The 14,327-nt window shown below is 41.1% G+C and overlaps 2 protein-coding genes across 3 annotated transcripts in view; one reads left to right on the top strand and one right to left on the bottom strand.

Annotated features, from left to right (window-relative positions):
* Window positions 1-10,118, top strand: part of SKA3 (spindle and kinetochore associated complex subunit 3) — a 33,312-nt gene extending 23,194 nt beyond the window's left edge. The window contains exon 10 of the mRNA XM_072795794.1: window positions 6,009-10,118. The gene's annotated coding sequence lies outside the window, so the exon portion shown is untranslated. The remainder of the gene's footprint in view (window positions 1-6,008) is intronic.
* Window positions 704-9,308, bottom strand: SAP18 (Sin3A associated protein 18). Of its 2 annotated transcripts, none has more exons than XM_072795798.1 (4): window positions 8,892-9,308; window positions 8,624-8,733; window positions 3,277-3,399; window positions 704-3,020 (listed from the first exon to the last, which is right to left on the bottom strand). In XM_072795798.1, the coding sequence occupies exons 1-4, from the start codon at window positions 9,306-9,308 to the stop codon at window positions 2,864-2,866; spliced, it is 807 nt and encodes a 268-aa protein (XP_072651899.1). In that variant the 3' UTR covers window positions 704-2,863. The 2 variants fall into 2 exon arrangements, with proteins under 2 accessions (XP_072651899.1, XP_072651900.1); XM_072795799.1 differs by having other exon boundaries at window positions 8,917-9,101.
* Window positions 10,119-14,327: the final 4,209 nt, after the last annotated feature.

A 14,327-nucleotide genomic window follows, 5' to 3' on the forward strand; every position in this document is an offset into this window, starting at 1 on the left:
GCTGGTATGTAACAAGAACACCTTTCTACAATTAACTCTGTATCACATTCCCAGGCTCAGGATTTTTGCTTAGAAAAATAATTTTTTAGTATTTTGTATTAAGATTGCTTAATAGGGGATAATAGGGGAAAGAAAATCCATGAATAAACACTTCCTTCAGGCTCGTTCCACTGCAGACTCCCAGGAAATTGCAGCTCAATAGCAAAACCACCTGTATCTAAGCAACAGAACACAACTCGGAACACACAGACCTTGTTCGGCTGCTCTGGCACTCCCAACTAGAAGCAGGACCGTGTCATTGAAGAGGAGTGTTTGGATTTGTATAAAAACTGAAACTGGTCCACTGCACCTTGGCAGAAACCAGTTGTGGAGTTATCAATAACTTGCCCCATTGCTGTAGGTAGAAGCCAGGTTGCAGAGCTGAGGATAAACTAAACAGAACACTACTTTTGGGAATATGCATTTCAGCGTTTGTTCGGTACTTGCCTTCATGTGACCCACTTGTTAAAGCAGGCTTCGGGCTCATCTGTAAATGGAAACAAGTCCCTGCAGCTTGGTTGGGAAGGTTCAATGAGGAAAATAGTCAAGTTCCTTGTGCCCAGCTTAGCACTAACTATAATTCTGATAAAACGTTTTAGGGTGTGGCCATCTCAGTCTGAGAAGTACTCAAGTTTGGAATTTGATTGAATAGAAAGAGGCAGGCTGAGTTCAGCTCTTTATTTAAGAATAACAGTTTAAGTGTTAGAATTTTAAACCTAAGCTAACAGTTTAATAGCTCTCTCTCTCTCACATGCACATGTGTGCTTGCGCACATGTGTGTACACACCATTGTCTCAAACATCACCTGAGCCAGTGATTACTATGGATGTAACGGTCCCAGTCATGTTTTGTAAAATCTAAATGTAACAGCAAGACTCCCTATTGAAGATCTGGTAAATTAACTCAAAATACCAAGTTCATGTACATGGTGAGGAAACTGAAGACAGGCAAATTATAAGCAACACAGGAGTTAGAAGACATACTCCAAAGGAAAAATTTCAACTCCAAAATACTTTGAGCAAGCGAGGCAGTGAGGATACTGAGCATGGTGCTGTCATGGTGACCATTTATTTGTTTTATATTTGAGGAAACAGCTCAGTTACTTACCCATAAGCCATACTTACCAAAGCCAGAGGTAAATAAGGACTAAGTACAAGTCGTCTGATTCTTAGCATCATAGTCAATAATAAATCCATTAGGTAGTCTTTAACTGTACTTTTGGTAGAGGACTGAAATCTTGAAAATTTCCATGTTGGAACCAAGCATATAAACTGCTTTACAACTACTGGGAGAATAACCTGGAATTACAGGAGAGCCCTCACTGGAGTTCATGCCGTAAGAAAAACTGGCTTACGAAGGTCCTTTATTTAGTACCTGCCTTCTCTGCATAGTAAATCAGTTTCTTCCCCACAAATAGGAAGGTAATCATAGCTCTTCTCAAAAAAAAAAAAAAAAAAAAAGGTTTAAATTCCTTTTATGACTTATAGAAGTATCTAATCTGAATGAATGAATAAGGGTTGGGGTAAACTTCAAAGTAGAAGAGGCACTAGATCTAGGTTCTGGGCTGGTCTCTGCCACTGGTGATGGGCTTCGCCACAGGGACACCACTCCCACAGAACCATTACATTGAAAAGGCTGCTTCTGTGTGTACAAGATAAGTGACGGAAGTCTGACTTTGAAAATCACTACTAGCACCTTTTTTTTCATTTTGGAATATATGTTTTCAATTTCCCACTTTTAACAGACTGTGGCAATTTAGGCTAACAACACCCCTGGCCACACTCTATAAAACTTCCAGATAAGACTGTAATAGAGCCACAGAAGATACAGTTCCCGTTTTGACTTTTCTATGGCTAATAGTATTTACTGTTTCTTACTTGTCAGACAAGTACTTAATCTTCACAGTCTTATGGGCTGTCCTCACAGATTTAAGTCACTTGTCCAAGGCTACAGAGCTCGTGGTGCAGCCAGGATTTAAATGTTTAGCCCAGCTGGTCTTATCCACGATGCACAGTGACTCTCCAGTTGGATACTCAGATACAAGCCAGTCCCCGGCCTGGTAACTCCATCTGTGAATAACTCCTATTCACTCAATGTCACCTCAACCCGGCTCTGCTCCTGGGGCTTAAGATTCCTCTTTTGTTGCTTCCTTCTCAGACCTTCAAGGTAAACCTTTCCACCCTGATCCTAAGTTCTAACCCTTGTTTCCTCTCTACTGATTCTGATCTTCAAAATGCCCTGTTCTCCCCATTTTTAAAACATAAAAAGCCCTCTCTATGGCATCCATTCTCCTCTTTTTGTCATCCTACCTTGATTCAGGCAACCTCTTTGAGCACATAACGGCTTCAACTTGCCTCAGCTGATGCTATTCCAAAATGCCTTGCTGCCGTGCTACCTCACCCTTGTTCTAACTGTAGGCAACAGACCACAAACTCACACTCTATTTAATTCCATGGCTTTCTCACTCTGCCCCATATAGGCTTAAACATACCATCCTCCACTATTCAGCTTAAACCCCAAATACTAAATCAAACCCTGTTCTCATGCCTTCATGAACTTTCACACTCCAGTTGATTGCACACATATATTTAACAATAGTTTTACACAGGATGCTAAGAGCACTTCTCTTCGTATCTTATGGAAGGACCCAAAACTATGGACTTTCTATTAATATCCATACCACAGCATAGCCAAATCTAATTCCTAAATAGACGCATTACAATATGTTTAGATTTTAAAGGCTTAATGGCAATGATGAGGGAAGGAAAAAGAATTTATTTTACATAACTGATTGAAAAATAATTCAAGAAATAGTAAATAAAACTTAATATGGTCTCATGCGCCCTGAAGGAGGTGGTGCCCGATTTGGAGGTGTGATTGCTATGTCCAGATAGTCTCCTATTTGGAACTTCTGTGACTGCAGGGTCATGGAGTCATCAGTCCCCTTCCTCCCAGACATGGTGCTGCCAATCTCCTTTACTCTGCAGAAAAGGAGACCCAACTGTTAATGGATCACAAACCAATGAAACTAAATATGCACTGCAAAGTAAACATAGGACTGGATTTGCTCCATTATCTTATGGCACTGTTAAAAATTAATTACTACATTAAGCTAGCCCAGATATTAATAATATTTATATTCCAACTAAAGAGGTTCATTAAAAGGGATTATCCCTATCAATTAAAACATATAAAAACCAAAGTAATTATAAGAATTAAAAATTAAAAATTACCTACCGATAGCCAGGCCTTTTAGGATCTGTAAAAACAATTGCAAAATTGAAGTGTGTGCCCTTCTTTCTAGCTTCTGGGTAGACTTCTTTTACTAAACTAGTCAGTTCTTTCAATGTTGCATCCATCCTGAATTTTTTTAAAAGAAAACATTACATTTGATTAATCAACAGTATAGTAATAATATTAACATATAACGAGTTAACTGTGTGTCTGAATTGCAACCTGTTAGAATTGTAGCTGTCAAGGTCTTATACTTGAGTCCATTTTATTATTTATTTATTTTTTTAAAAGAGTTTAAGTAATCTCAACATACAACATAGGAGGGGGACCCCAAACTCAAAATGCTGAGGTTGAGTCGCATGCTCTACCCGAGCCAGCTAGGTGCCCCTAGACTTAATTTTAAAGCTAATAATCCTCTCTGCCCCTATAACGACTGAAATTTTGATGAAGTCAGACAATTTAGTGCCCAAAGGGAATGCAGGGATTACACCTGCTATCTTTTGTTGCTAGGTAGCAATCTTACTGGTCTAGTGATTAACTCTTTAGGAGTAGTCAAAATTAATTAAATTAATTGTATTCCCTTATTTGTAAAGCATGTACTTTTCCACATTTCTTCATGTCTAAAGTTGCAACACATGTTAGAATCAAGGATAGGAAAGCATTTTCATAAAGATGTATTTTTTTTCCTTCTAAGATGGATCTTAAGAGTTTCACAGTAGACAGAGCCACTGAACCAATGAACCATTACATTTTCTTTAGGATTAAGCAAGGTTCCTTTCACAATAATATTCTTGCCCTGCAAATATTTATATGAACCCAGAACTTAACGTAGTCCTTTGTGCTAATACAGCACAACCTGGAAAAATCTTTCAAAATATTAGCACCTTGAAAATAGTAACGAACTGTAATAGTGTAAATTTTTTTTTTTTATTTTTTTTTATTTATGATAGTCACAGAGAGAGAGAGAGAGGCAGAGACACAGGCAGAGGGAGAAGCAGGCTCCATGCACCGGGAGCCCAACATGGGATTCGATCCCGGGTCTCCAGGATCACGCCCTGGGCCAAAGGCAGGCGCCAAACCGCTGCACCACCCAGGGATCCCATAAATTTTTATAGTTTTCTTTCACAACAACTGGGAGAATGAAATGGATGCTGTGGAACTGAAATAACCGTTGCCTATGCAAGTCTATAAAATGAAACAAGGGACACTAAGACACTCTTGAAGAGTATTCACCCCAAAACATGTCCTGGCTCTTTCATAGAACCATCAAAACTACCATCACCGGGGTGTCTGGGTGGCTCAGTCAGTTGAGCATCTGACTCTTGATCTCAAGGTTGAGTTCAAGCCCTGCCTTGAGCTCCACAGTGGCATGCAGGCCACTTAAACCATCTCCATCCTGTTGTTTCTACCTCCTAAATACATATCAATCGTTTTCTCCATTCCCCACTGTCACTGCTTTCTTTCTACCTCATTATTTAACTGTGTATGTTGCCCTTGACTTATCTCCATCTCAATTTTTAAGTTTCTGTATAAAACTTTTGTCACACAAGTGACACCTGTTCCCACCTCCAGAGGAGGAGTCCAATCACGTGGCTAGGATAACAAGAGCACAACAATGCATTCCACCAGGGGCAGCGGTCCTGGTCCCAGGACATCAACCTACTGCATTAGTTTGCAGGTGTTGGGGCTGCTAACACAGATTCAACTCACACAGACAACAGAGGGATAAATGCTTTACTTGCTCTACAAAAAGACAGTGCAAGACCAGCTTCATGGGAGTGTGGGTCCCCCATGGCCAGCAGGTCTCACCCTGTAGCTAATACATACATTATTAATGCCTAGATAGTCTACATGCTCCATTCTTTTGCTGCAAGTAAAAAATCCCACAGAACAGTCACTGCAGGTCAGGTGCCATACAATGTCACTCAGGCAGAACAAAGAACACATTAAACCCGGAACAGGGAAAGATACTCCCAAAGCCATATGCTCAGCACAGGATGCAAGGCCTCTTTATCTCTTTTCAAAAAAAAAAACCAAACCAAGAAAACCTTCCAGGCCGCAGGTCACTCTAGGCGGCCATACAACAAAGGGGTGAGAAGCTGTGCATGACTGCCTTTCTCATTTGACACGTGTTCACATTACTTGAAGAGGGGGAAAGCCATATTTACAAAAATTTAACAAACTGTACCCCAAATCTCATCAACCAGAAAGAAGCAGTGATGTTAACATCATTGTAGGCATCTTTCCGTACATATACACAATGCTACGGGGGAAAAAAAAAAAAAAAAAACAAGATTATCAAGCATATTACATATCCTGAGGTTACAATACAAAAATATAATTCATAGATTCATACTTCAAATATTATACGTATTTTTAATAAAACCCGAATTTAACAAAAGAAACAAGTAAAATTGAATGAATTATAAAATCCCAGATAAGATTTAGTTTTGCCTATCACCTCCTAATTTTGTGGCTATTTTTGTCTGTGAGATTCTGTCAGAGTTCTAGCCTCTTCTGCAACAATTCCCCAGCTGTTTTAACTCTGTCCTCGTGGAGTCGGAGGCAAGGCTGATTTTTAACCTGACATTCTGATGTTAACTATCCCGCATCAGGTATTCCCTAGTACACCTCTGTACTTATGATGCGTACGTGCTTTCTTCCTTTCTAAAAATATGTGCCACGTCATCTTGTTCCGCACAAACTTGCAGAATTTGGTTTACATCTGTTTTCAGTTCTGCCAGTGACTCTCCTACAAGCTTCCAACCTGAGGCTCATCTCCCCAGACCAACAGCTGGGAGTGCGAGTGTTGCTTTCTGACCACTGGTCCAAAACTTGACTACACGAAGAACGCGAGAGCTCTCTTGGGGCTGAAGTCTTTGCTAAGCGACCGTGAGGCTGTTTTGTGTGTCAATTTTGCAATTCTGTGTGTCAATACAGTCTGTTACTCAATCACACTAATGGAGGTGTTGCTATAAGGTATTTTGTGTGTGTAGTCCAAGTCTATAACTAGTTGGCTTTAAATTTAAATGATCCCAGAAAATCTGAATAGGCCTGATTCAAGTAGTTGAAAAGACCTTAAGAGCAGAGTGCAGCTTCTCTAAAAAAAATTCAGGCTGCTGTGAGCAGTCTTAGCTCTTGTTTGAGAGTTTGTTCTAGCCTGGCCCTTCCTTATAGCTCACCCCATAGATTAGGGACTTAGTTATCTAGGCAGCCCTCATAATTATGTGAGCCAATTCTCTGCAATCAATCTCTTCATACAGATCTCCGACTGGTTCCATTTTTCTAGCTAAACCCTGATATAGCTACCTAAGTACTTCCCTTTCAATAACCTGTTTAATGACCACCCGAGCAAGGGAGATTTACCACTCCTGTGGTGTCTGGCTTGTTCCTCCAACTCCACACAGTGCCTTGAACTTTGGCAAACTCAACTGACTTCTGCTAGGCTCCTCTGGACTTCACTCCTTTTTCTTAGACTTATCTTAGGGCTGCCTATTCAGTCCTACAGTCTACTTCTACAAATTGAGAATTCCCAAGATTTGTTAACTAATCTTCCTTCAGTACTGTTTCTGGAAAAGGGGGCAGGACTCTGTGCTGTCACACCAACCACAAGTCTTTCAGAATTTTTGTCTTTGACCATCATTTTAAGGTATAACATAAGTTGCTTTTCCTTATTTGGTTGCAGTTTAGGGATAGGACAGTTTTGGGCAGAATTTTTACGTAATTTTTTTTCTGGATTAGGAGTAAAGGATCTTTGGAACAATCTCACTCTGCTATCTTCACCCTTAAGTCTTACCTAATTAGCATTTATTCATCTGCTTTCTCCAGTAGGCTGAGCTGACTGCGTGGAGGGGCAGTACCTTCTTTACTTCATACCCTCAAAATCTAAGCACAGCACCTAGCAAATAGAACTCTGATGCCTGGAGAAGTATACACTTCAATCCCGAACAGAGTTTTCATCAATACATTAGTAACAGTTCTTTCTTGTAAGTTAAATCAACCTTCCTGGAGCTTTTATCCTGGAATGATGCTGAACTAAAATCATATTACATAACTTTAACCAATACCAACACAAAGACAATTACGGTCCCAATCTTTAAAGGAGTGAGTGCTGGACTCACAGTTTAAAATTACACACTCTCTGGGGCTGTAAAATGGTGCAGCTGCTGTGAAAACCAGCTTGTTATTTCCTTATTCCTTAAAAAGTTAAACATGTAATAATGTTATGATCCAGCAATCCTATTTCTGGGAATATACCCAAAAGGATTCAAACGATATGTGCATACCCAGGTTCATAGCAACATTATTCACAAAAGCCAAAAAAATGGAAACTCAAGTACCTATCAACAGAAAAGTGGACAGACAAAACGTGGTATATCCATACATTAAAATATTAAGCCATAAAAAAAAAATGAAGTTGTGTGCACATAAAAAAGAATGTGCTACAACATGGATGAACCTTGTAAATGTCACACTGAAATAAGCCAAACACAACACTTGTGTGAAATACCTAGACTGGGCAAATTCATATAGATATAAACTAGATTAGAGTCTATCGGGGAAGAAAGGAATGGAAAATTACTGCTTACTGGGTAACTTCTGCCAAGGAGGGGGAAAAAGTTTTGGTAATAGGTAATAGTTGCACAATGCGAATATAACTGATGCAACTGAATCATACATTTAAGAATTATAATAGCAAATTTAACGTTATATAATAAAGATATATATTTAACACTTATTAACTTTTTACTGCTACTACACAGCCATTATGATGTCAAACTAAGGAAACATATGCAGCTCTAAAAATATGCTTACAACATGTAATGGCCCTAAGAAAGACTTAGGGGTAGAGAAGGTACACATAAACATTCAGGGGCAGGTCTTCACGAAACACACATTAAAAGCTTTTCCATTAAGCACCAGATCAGAAATCAGTTGGGTTTTTGCTGATTTCCTTTTTTAATACTATAGCATTGAAGGCTTAATATTTCACAGAAATGCTCTTGAGGATTTACTTTACTATGTAATTCTAGTACCATTTAGTTGACTACGGGCCCCTTCAGGGCAGCTACTGCATTTTATTTATCTACGTGTATTTTTATACCAAGCAGCCACAACAGTGATAGCAATCCTGGGTGCGTCAGTTCTTCACAACCCAAAAGTTTGAACATGAAGCTTAATTGTATTACAAGATGGGAGAATCCCCTTTTACCTAACAACTAAAACTTCCAACTTTCTGAGAGCCGGGCCCAAGGACCCGGAAGGGGAGGAAGCGGAGCCACGGAGGGAATTACTGTGTTAATGCCCGACCACCCCCCGGGTCCCGCCCCCGCGGACCCCGCGCTCTCACCAAGTGTAGATCTGGAGCTCGCTGGACGGCACGTTTCCGCGGGAAAACTCGTCCATTCGGTGGTGGCGGCCGTTATTGGTGGTGAAAACACGCAGCAGCAGCGGGCACGTCTGGGAGCAGAGGAGGAAAAGGAGGGCAGAAGTTAAAGAAAGCGGCTCGGGTCCGGGGCTCCCTTTCCCTCCGGAGGCGTCGCGGCCTCTTACAGCCCGGGGAGCAAACACTGCCGCTTCCTGCACGCAGGCCGCGCTCTCCGCCCCGCCGGGCCCACCTCCACCTCTCTCCGGATCCCATACTTTCTCCCGATCGATCGGTTTCTCCGGCTCCTTCTTAATTTCCTCCTGGGTAACGCGCGACTCCACCGCCATCTTCCTCCTACGGCCCGCGAGACGCTCGCTCTGACCTCCGACCCCCGCAGCGAGCATGAGAACGGAGTCTCTCGCGAGGAGAAGCTCGAGGCTTTATAGAGGACCGGGGAGGAGGGGCGGGGCGTTTGCTGGCGCAGGCGCAGTTCGTTGTGCGGCGCGTGAGCCCGGGCCCGGCCGCGCCTGCGTGTTGCGTCCTCAGGAAAAAGGCGGGCGTTGGCGTCCGCGGGGCGGGGTTTCTGAGGGATCGTGTCGCTGTGGGTGTTCGGAGGCTGAGGAAGTGACCGCCAGTTGTTCGCGGGACAAACAAGCCGGCGGGGCATTGTTCCCGCGTAGTGAATGTTCGCAAACGAAGGACTCGAGAGTGGTACAGGGGATCAGTGAGTCAGCGGAGCATCAAACTCTGGAATAAAGGAAGACCTGGATGGGAACCGGACGCCAGAGGGAAGACGGAAGAGGCTGCGAAATGGAGGGGAAGACGGTGCTGCAGTGTGTGCTCGCGAAATCGTCAGCCGTCTGTACCGCGGGAGGGTGACGGGCGCCTCCGCACGCGGTGGGCCAGGGACCCGCGTGTGAACAGCAGGACGAGAACTTTGTGGCGTAGCGTGAACGCGCTTCAGGATCAGTGCGTTGGGATACGTGATACAAAAGGCGTGGAGCCAGAGATCGGTGAACCTGACGAGATTTAAATCGAAAAAAAAGTAAAGCCACGAGGCCTGACCTTAAAATACATCATCAAGAAAGAAAAACCACAGAGTGGTAAAAAATTTCCATGATGCAGGTGATTGACAAAAGCTAGTGTCCCATAGCTTTTATTAAAGAACAGACAACCCAATGGAAGATGGGTAAAATAACCGAAAAGTGCTTTTAAAATGAAGAAACCCACATGGCTAATAACCATGAGATGCTCAAGCTCCTTACTAGTCAGAGATTGCATGAAAACCATAGAGCCGGGCAGCCCGGGTGGCTCAGCCGTTTAGCGCCGCCTTCAGCCCGGGGCGTGATCCTGGAGACCCGGGATCAAGTCCAAGTCGGGATCCCTGCATGGAGCCTGCTTCTCCCTCTGCCTGTGTCTCTGCTTCTCTCTCTGTCTTTCATGAATAAATAAATAATAAAAAATCTTTTAAAAATTACTATGCCATGTATTTACTTGTACCCCAAACACTGAAGTGTAATTTAAAAAAATAAAATGTATTGGGCAGCCGCGGTGGCCCAGTAGTTTAGCGCCGCCTTCAGCCCAGGTTGTGATCCTGGAGACCCTGGATCGAGTCCCCCGTCGGGCTCCCTGCATGGAGCCTGCTTCTCCCTCTGCCTGTGTCTCTGCCTCTCTCTCTGTGTGTGTGTGTGTCTCTCATGAATAAATAAAATCTTAAAAAAAAAAAAAAAACATAGTGATTGGTTTGTAACAAACTACACTCACTAACAAAGCAAAAATTTGACATTTGTTGGTGGACTGATGGGCATTTTCTAATACTCGTGGTGAAAGCAGATTGGTATACCCACTTTGGTACCCACTTTGGAAAGTAGTTTAGGATTATTTAGTAAAGTCGAAGATGTGTATACTTTAGATCTAACAATCCCGCTGCTTGGTATATACTCTAGAGAAGACCTTGCTCAAGTGTATCCAGTGTATTGTTAAGAATGTTCTTAATATTGTTCATAAGAACAAAACCCCATTTCCATCACGAGTACATTAACTAAGTGAATCGTGGTGCACTGTACAGAAACAAGTACCAAACAGCAATGGAATACTATACAACAACAAAAATGAACAAACTACAGCTACATGAAACTACAACAATGTGAAATAGCATTAATGTGCTGTGTGAATCCATTTTTATAACGTTCAAAAGCAGGCGATACTAAACAATACTGTTCAGGGTGCATTCCCAAGTGATAAGACTATAGAAAAAAAAAGTGATGAATCACTAACAGAAGTCAGAATGGTGGGACGCCTGGGTGGCTCAGCAGTTGAGCGTCTGCCTCTTAATTTTATAAATAAATAAAATTTTAAAAAAAATCAGAATGGTAATTACGTCTGAGAAAAGACTGATGGGGTGGGGGAGTGCAGAGGAGGTGTTTCTGAAGTGTTGGCAACATTCTTTTATGTTTGTGGTGGTTACACAGTTTTTTTTTTTTTAAGATTTTATTTATTTATTCATGAGAATACACAGGAGAGAGAGAGAGGCAGAGACACAGGCAGAGGGAGAAGCAGGCTCCATGCAGGGAGCCGGACGTGGGACTCGATCCAGGGTTTCCAGGGTCACGCCCTGGGCTGAAGGTGGCGCTAAACCGCTGAGCCACCCGGGCTGCCCACACAGTTTTTAAATTACTCTTTAAGCAGTATGTTTATGTTTTACACTCTTCTGTATGACTATTGTTTGCTATTAAAAAAGCTCCCCCCCCAGACATATCAATTGATACAAAAAAATACAAACAATCCAATAGAAAAATGGGCACAAGTCATGATAGGCATTTCATAGAAGAGGAAACACAAATTATGTGTAAACATATGAAAAGATGTCCAACCTCATGAATAATCATAGAAATGCACATTTAAACCGCAATAAGATAACATTTCGGGATCCCTGGGTGGCGCAGCGGTTTGGCGCCTGCCTTTGGCCCAGGGCGCGATCCTGGAGACCCGGGATCGAATCCCATATCAAGCTCCTGATGCATGGAGCCTGCTTCTCCCTCTGCCTGTGTCTCTGTGCCTCTCTCTCTCTCTCTGTGACTATCATAAGTAAATAAATAAAAATTAAAAAAAAAAAAAACATTTCACCCAGATTGGCCAAAATGTAAAAATCAAGCAATCATTTATGGGCAAGGATGTGGAGAAAATGGAATTCTTACAGACCACTCTCATCATTGTGGAAATATTGGTGTTACCTAGAAAGACGATGTGAAAGACATGCACACCATATGATCCAGCTCTTCCACTCATATTTGTATACCCAGAGAAATTGTTACACATGAGCAGCAGGCGACATGTTGAACAATGTTCAAACATTTATTCTCAATAACTAGAAAAACATGAATATCTATCAAGAGTATATTCATAAACTGAAATTCCATAAAAATTTGAAAATAGGAATCAACATGCTTAAAAGCTAGACTTAAAAAGACAAGTCACAGAACAATACATACAATAGGATTCAATTTTGGGAAGTTTAAAAATAGGAAATTTCTCTCCTCCTTCCCCCAGATACTGTTTAGGGAAACAAACACTAAGTGGTAAAATTATAAAGAGAAGCCAGGCAATGATTGACACTAAATTCAGTATAGTGTTACCTCTGGGAGTAAGCTGGGGTAATGCAATTTTTGAAGGGCATCCAGGGAGCTTCTAAGGGACTAGTAAGTAGTCTTTCTCACTAGAGAGGGTGTCATTTTTTCACTGGCCACATTGTAGCTATTCATTTTAAATACTCTTGGGTGTGTGATTTAGATCTGTGTTTAAAAAAATTTTTAACTGCCTAGAGATGGGTCCTCTAGTCAATACTCAGGTTTTTAAAAAGGTATTTAAATTTCCTCCCCAGTTTATGATTCTATTTTTAAATTTAAATTTATTTTTTATTTAAGTTTTTATTTTAATTCCAGTTGACATACAGAGAAATATTAGTTTCAGGCATACAGTATAGTGATTCAACACTTCCATATATTACCCACTGCTCATACAGGACAGGTGTGATGCTTAATCCCCATCATCTATTTCCCCATCCTTCTCACTCTCCATGATTCTAATATCAAACCTTTTTCAAAAATTCCATAGCCTAAAAATACAGACACATGAGGGCACTCCAATCAATTAAAAGGAAAACATTGAAACTGGGAAAATGAAGAACCTCACAACGTGTTATTGGTATTAGTATTACAGGGGAGGTTTCCTTTCTTATGAATAAGCTCTCCTTTGGACCTTTCCAAATGACCAGCCCTCATCAAAATGGAATTTTCTGATACCTTGAGGCAGTGGAACTGCAGGTATAGTTTAGAAGTTAAGGTAGATTTTCAGCATCCCTCAATCCACCTACTTGGGCTTCTAGGTCCAGCCCTGAACACAAATTATAATATTTAAGTATATGCATCCTTTCTCTTTCTCTTTAGAATTGACACTCATGAGTATTACACTTCTAGGTATATGCCCCCAAAGAATTGAAAGCAGGGACTCCAACAGGTATTTGTACCAATGTTCATAATAGCACTAGTCACAATAGTCAAAAAGAGAAAACAACCAAATGTCTCTCAATTGATAAACATATAATAAAATATTATTCAGTCTTAAAAGTGAACGAAGTACTGATACATGCCAACAAGGATAAACCTTGAAAACATTATGCCAAGTGAAATAAGCCAGACACAACAGAGCAAACATTGTATAGTTCCACTTAAATGAGGCACCTATAATAGGCAAATTCAGAGAGACTGAAAAGTAGAATACAGGTTACTTGGGCCCAGGAGAAAAGAAGAATGGGGAATTACTGTTTAACGAAATGGTATTTTGTTAAAATATTTGCGACACTGAAAAAATTCTGGAAACGAACAATGATGATGACTGCACCACATTCTGAATATACTTCCTGCCACTGAATTGTACACCTAAAAAATTGTTAAAATGATAAATTTCATGTTATACATATTTTACAATAAATGTTTTTTGAAAGAATGAACACTTGGTGTGTGAGAACTGTGAAAATAAGTCACCAAACTTTCTCCACCTGTGCTTTTCTCACTCTTTAACATGTTCTGGGATTTTGAATCAGGGGGAAAGTAGATTGCCCTAATTAAAAAATTAGAAATATGTAAAATGTGAAGTTTTACAGAATATACTCCAGTCACTACAAGTCCAGGGCTTTTACTGCTGAGATTCAGAAGGAATGTTTTTTCTTTTGAAGATTTTATTTTTTACTTATGCAAGACACAAAGAGAGAGGCAGAGACACAGGCAGAGGGAGAAGCAGACTCCCTGCAGGGAGCCTGATGCGGAACTCGATCCCAGGACCCCGGGATCAAGACCTGAACCAAAGGCAGATGCTCAACCACTGAGCCAACCAGGTGTTCCAGAAATACAGCTTTCTGATGGCAAGAAAACATATTCAACAGGTACAAACTGTGTTTCTAGGAGAGATTAAATGGAATTACTTTTCTTTCTTTTTTTAAGATTTCATTTATTTATTTGAGAGAGAGCATGAGCAGGAGGGGCAGAGGGAAAGGCAGAAGGAGAATGCATCTCAAGCAGACTCCACATTGAGCACAGAACCTGACACAGGGCTCAATCCCAGGGCCCTCAGATCATGACCTGAGCTGAAAAACCAAGAGTCAGACATTTAACCAACTGTGCCCTCCAGG

The sequence above is a fragment of the Canis lupus genome, chromosome 24 (assembly GCF_048164855.1).
Source record: "Canis lupus baileyi chromosome 24, mCanLup2.hap1, whole genome shotgun sequence".
NCBI lineage: Eukaryota > Metazoa > Chordata > Mammalia > Carnivora > Canidae > Canis > Canis lupus.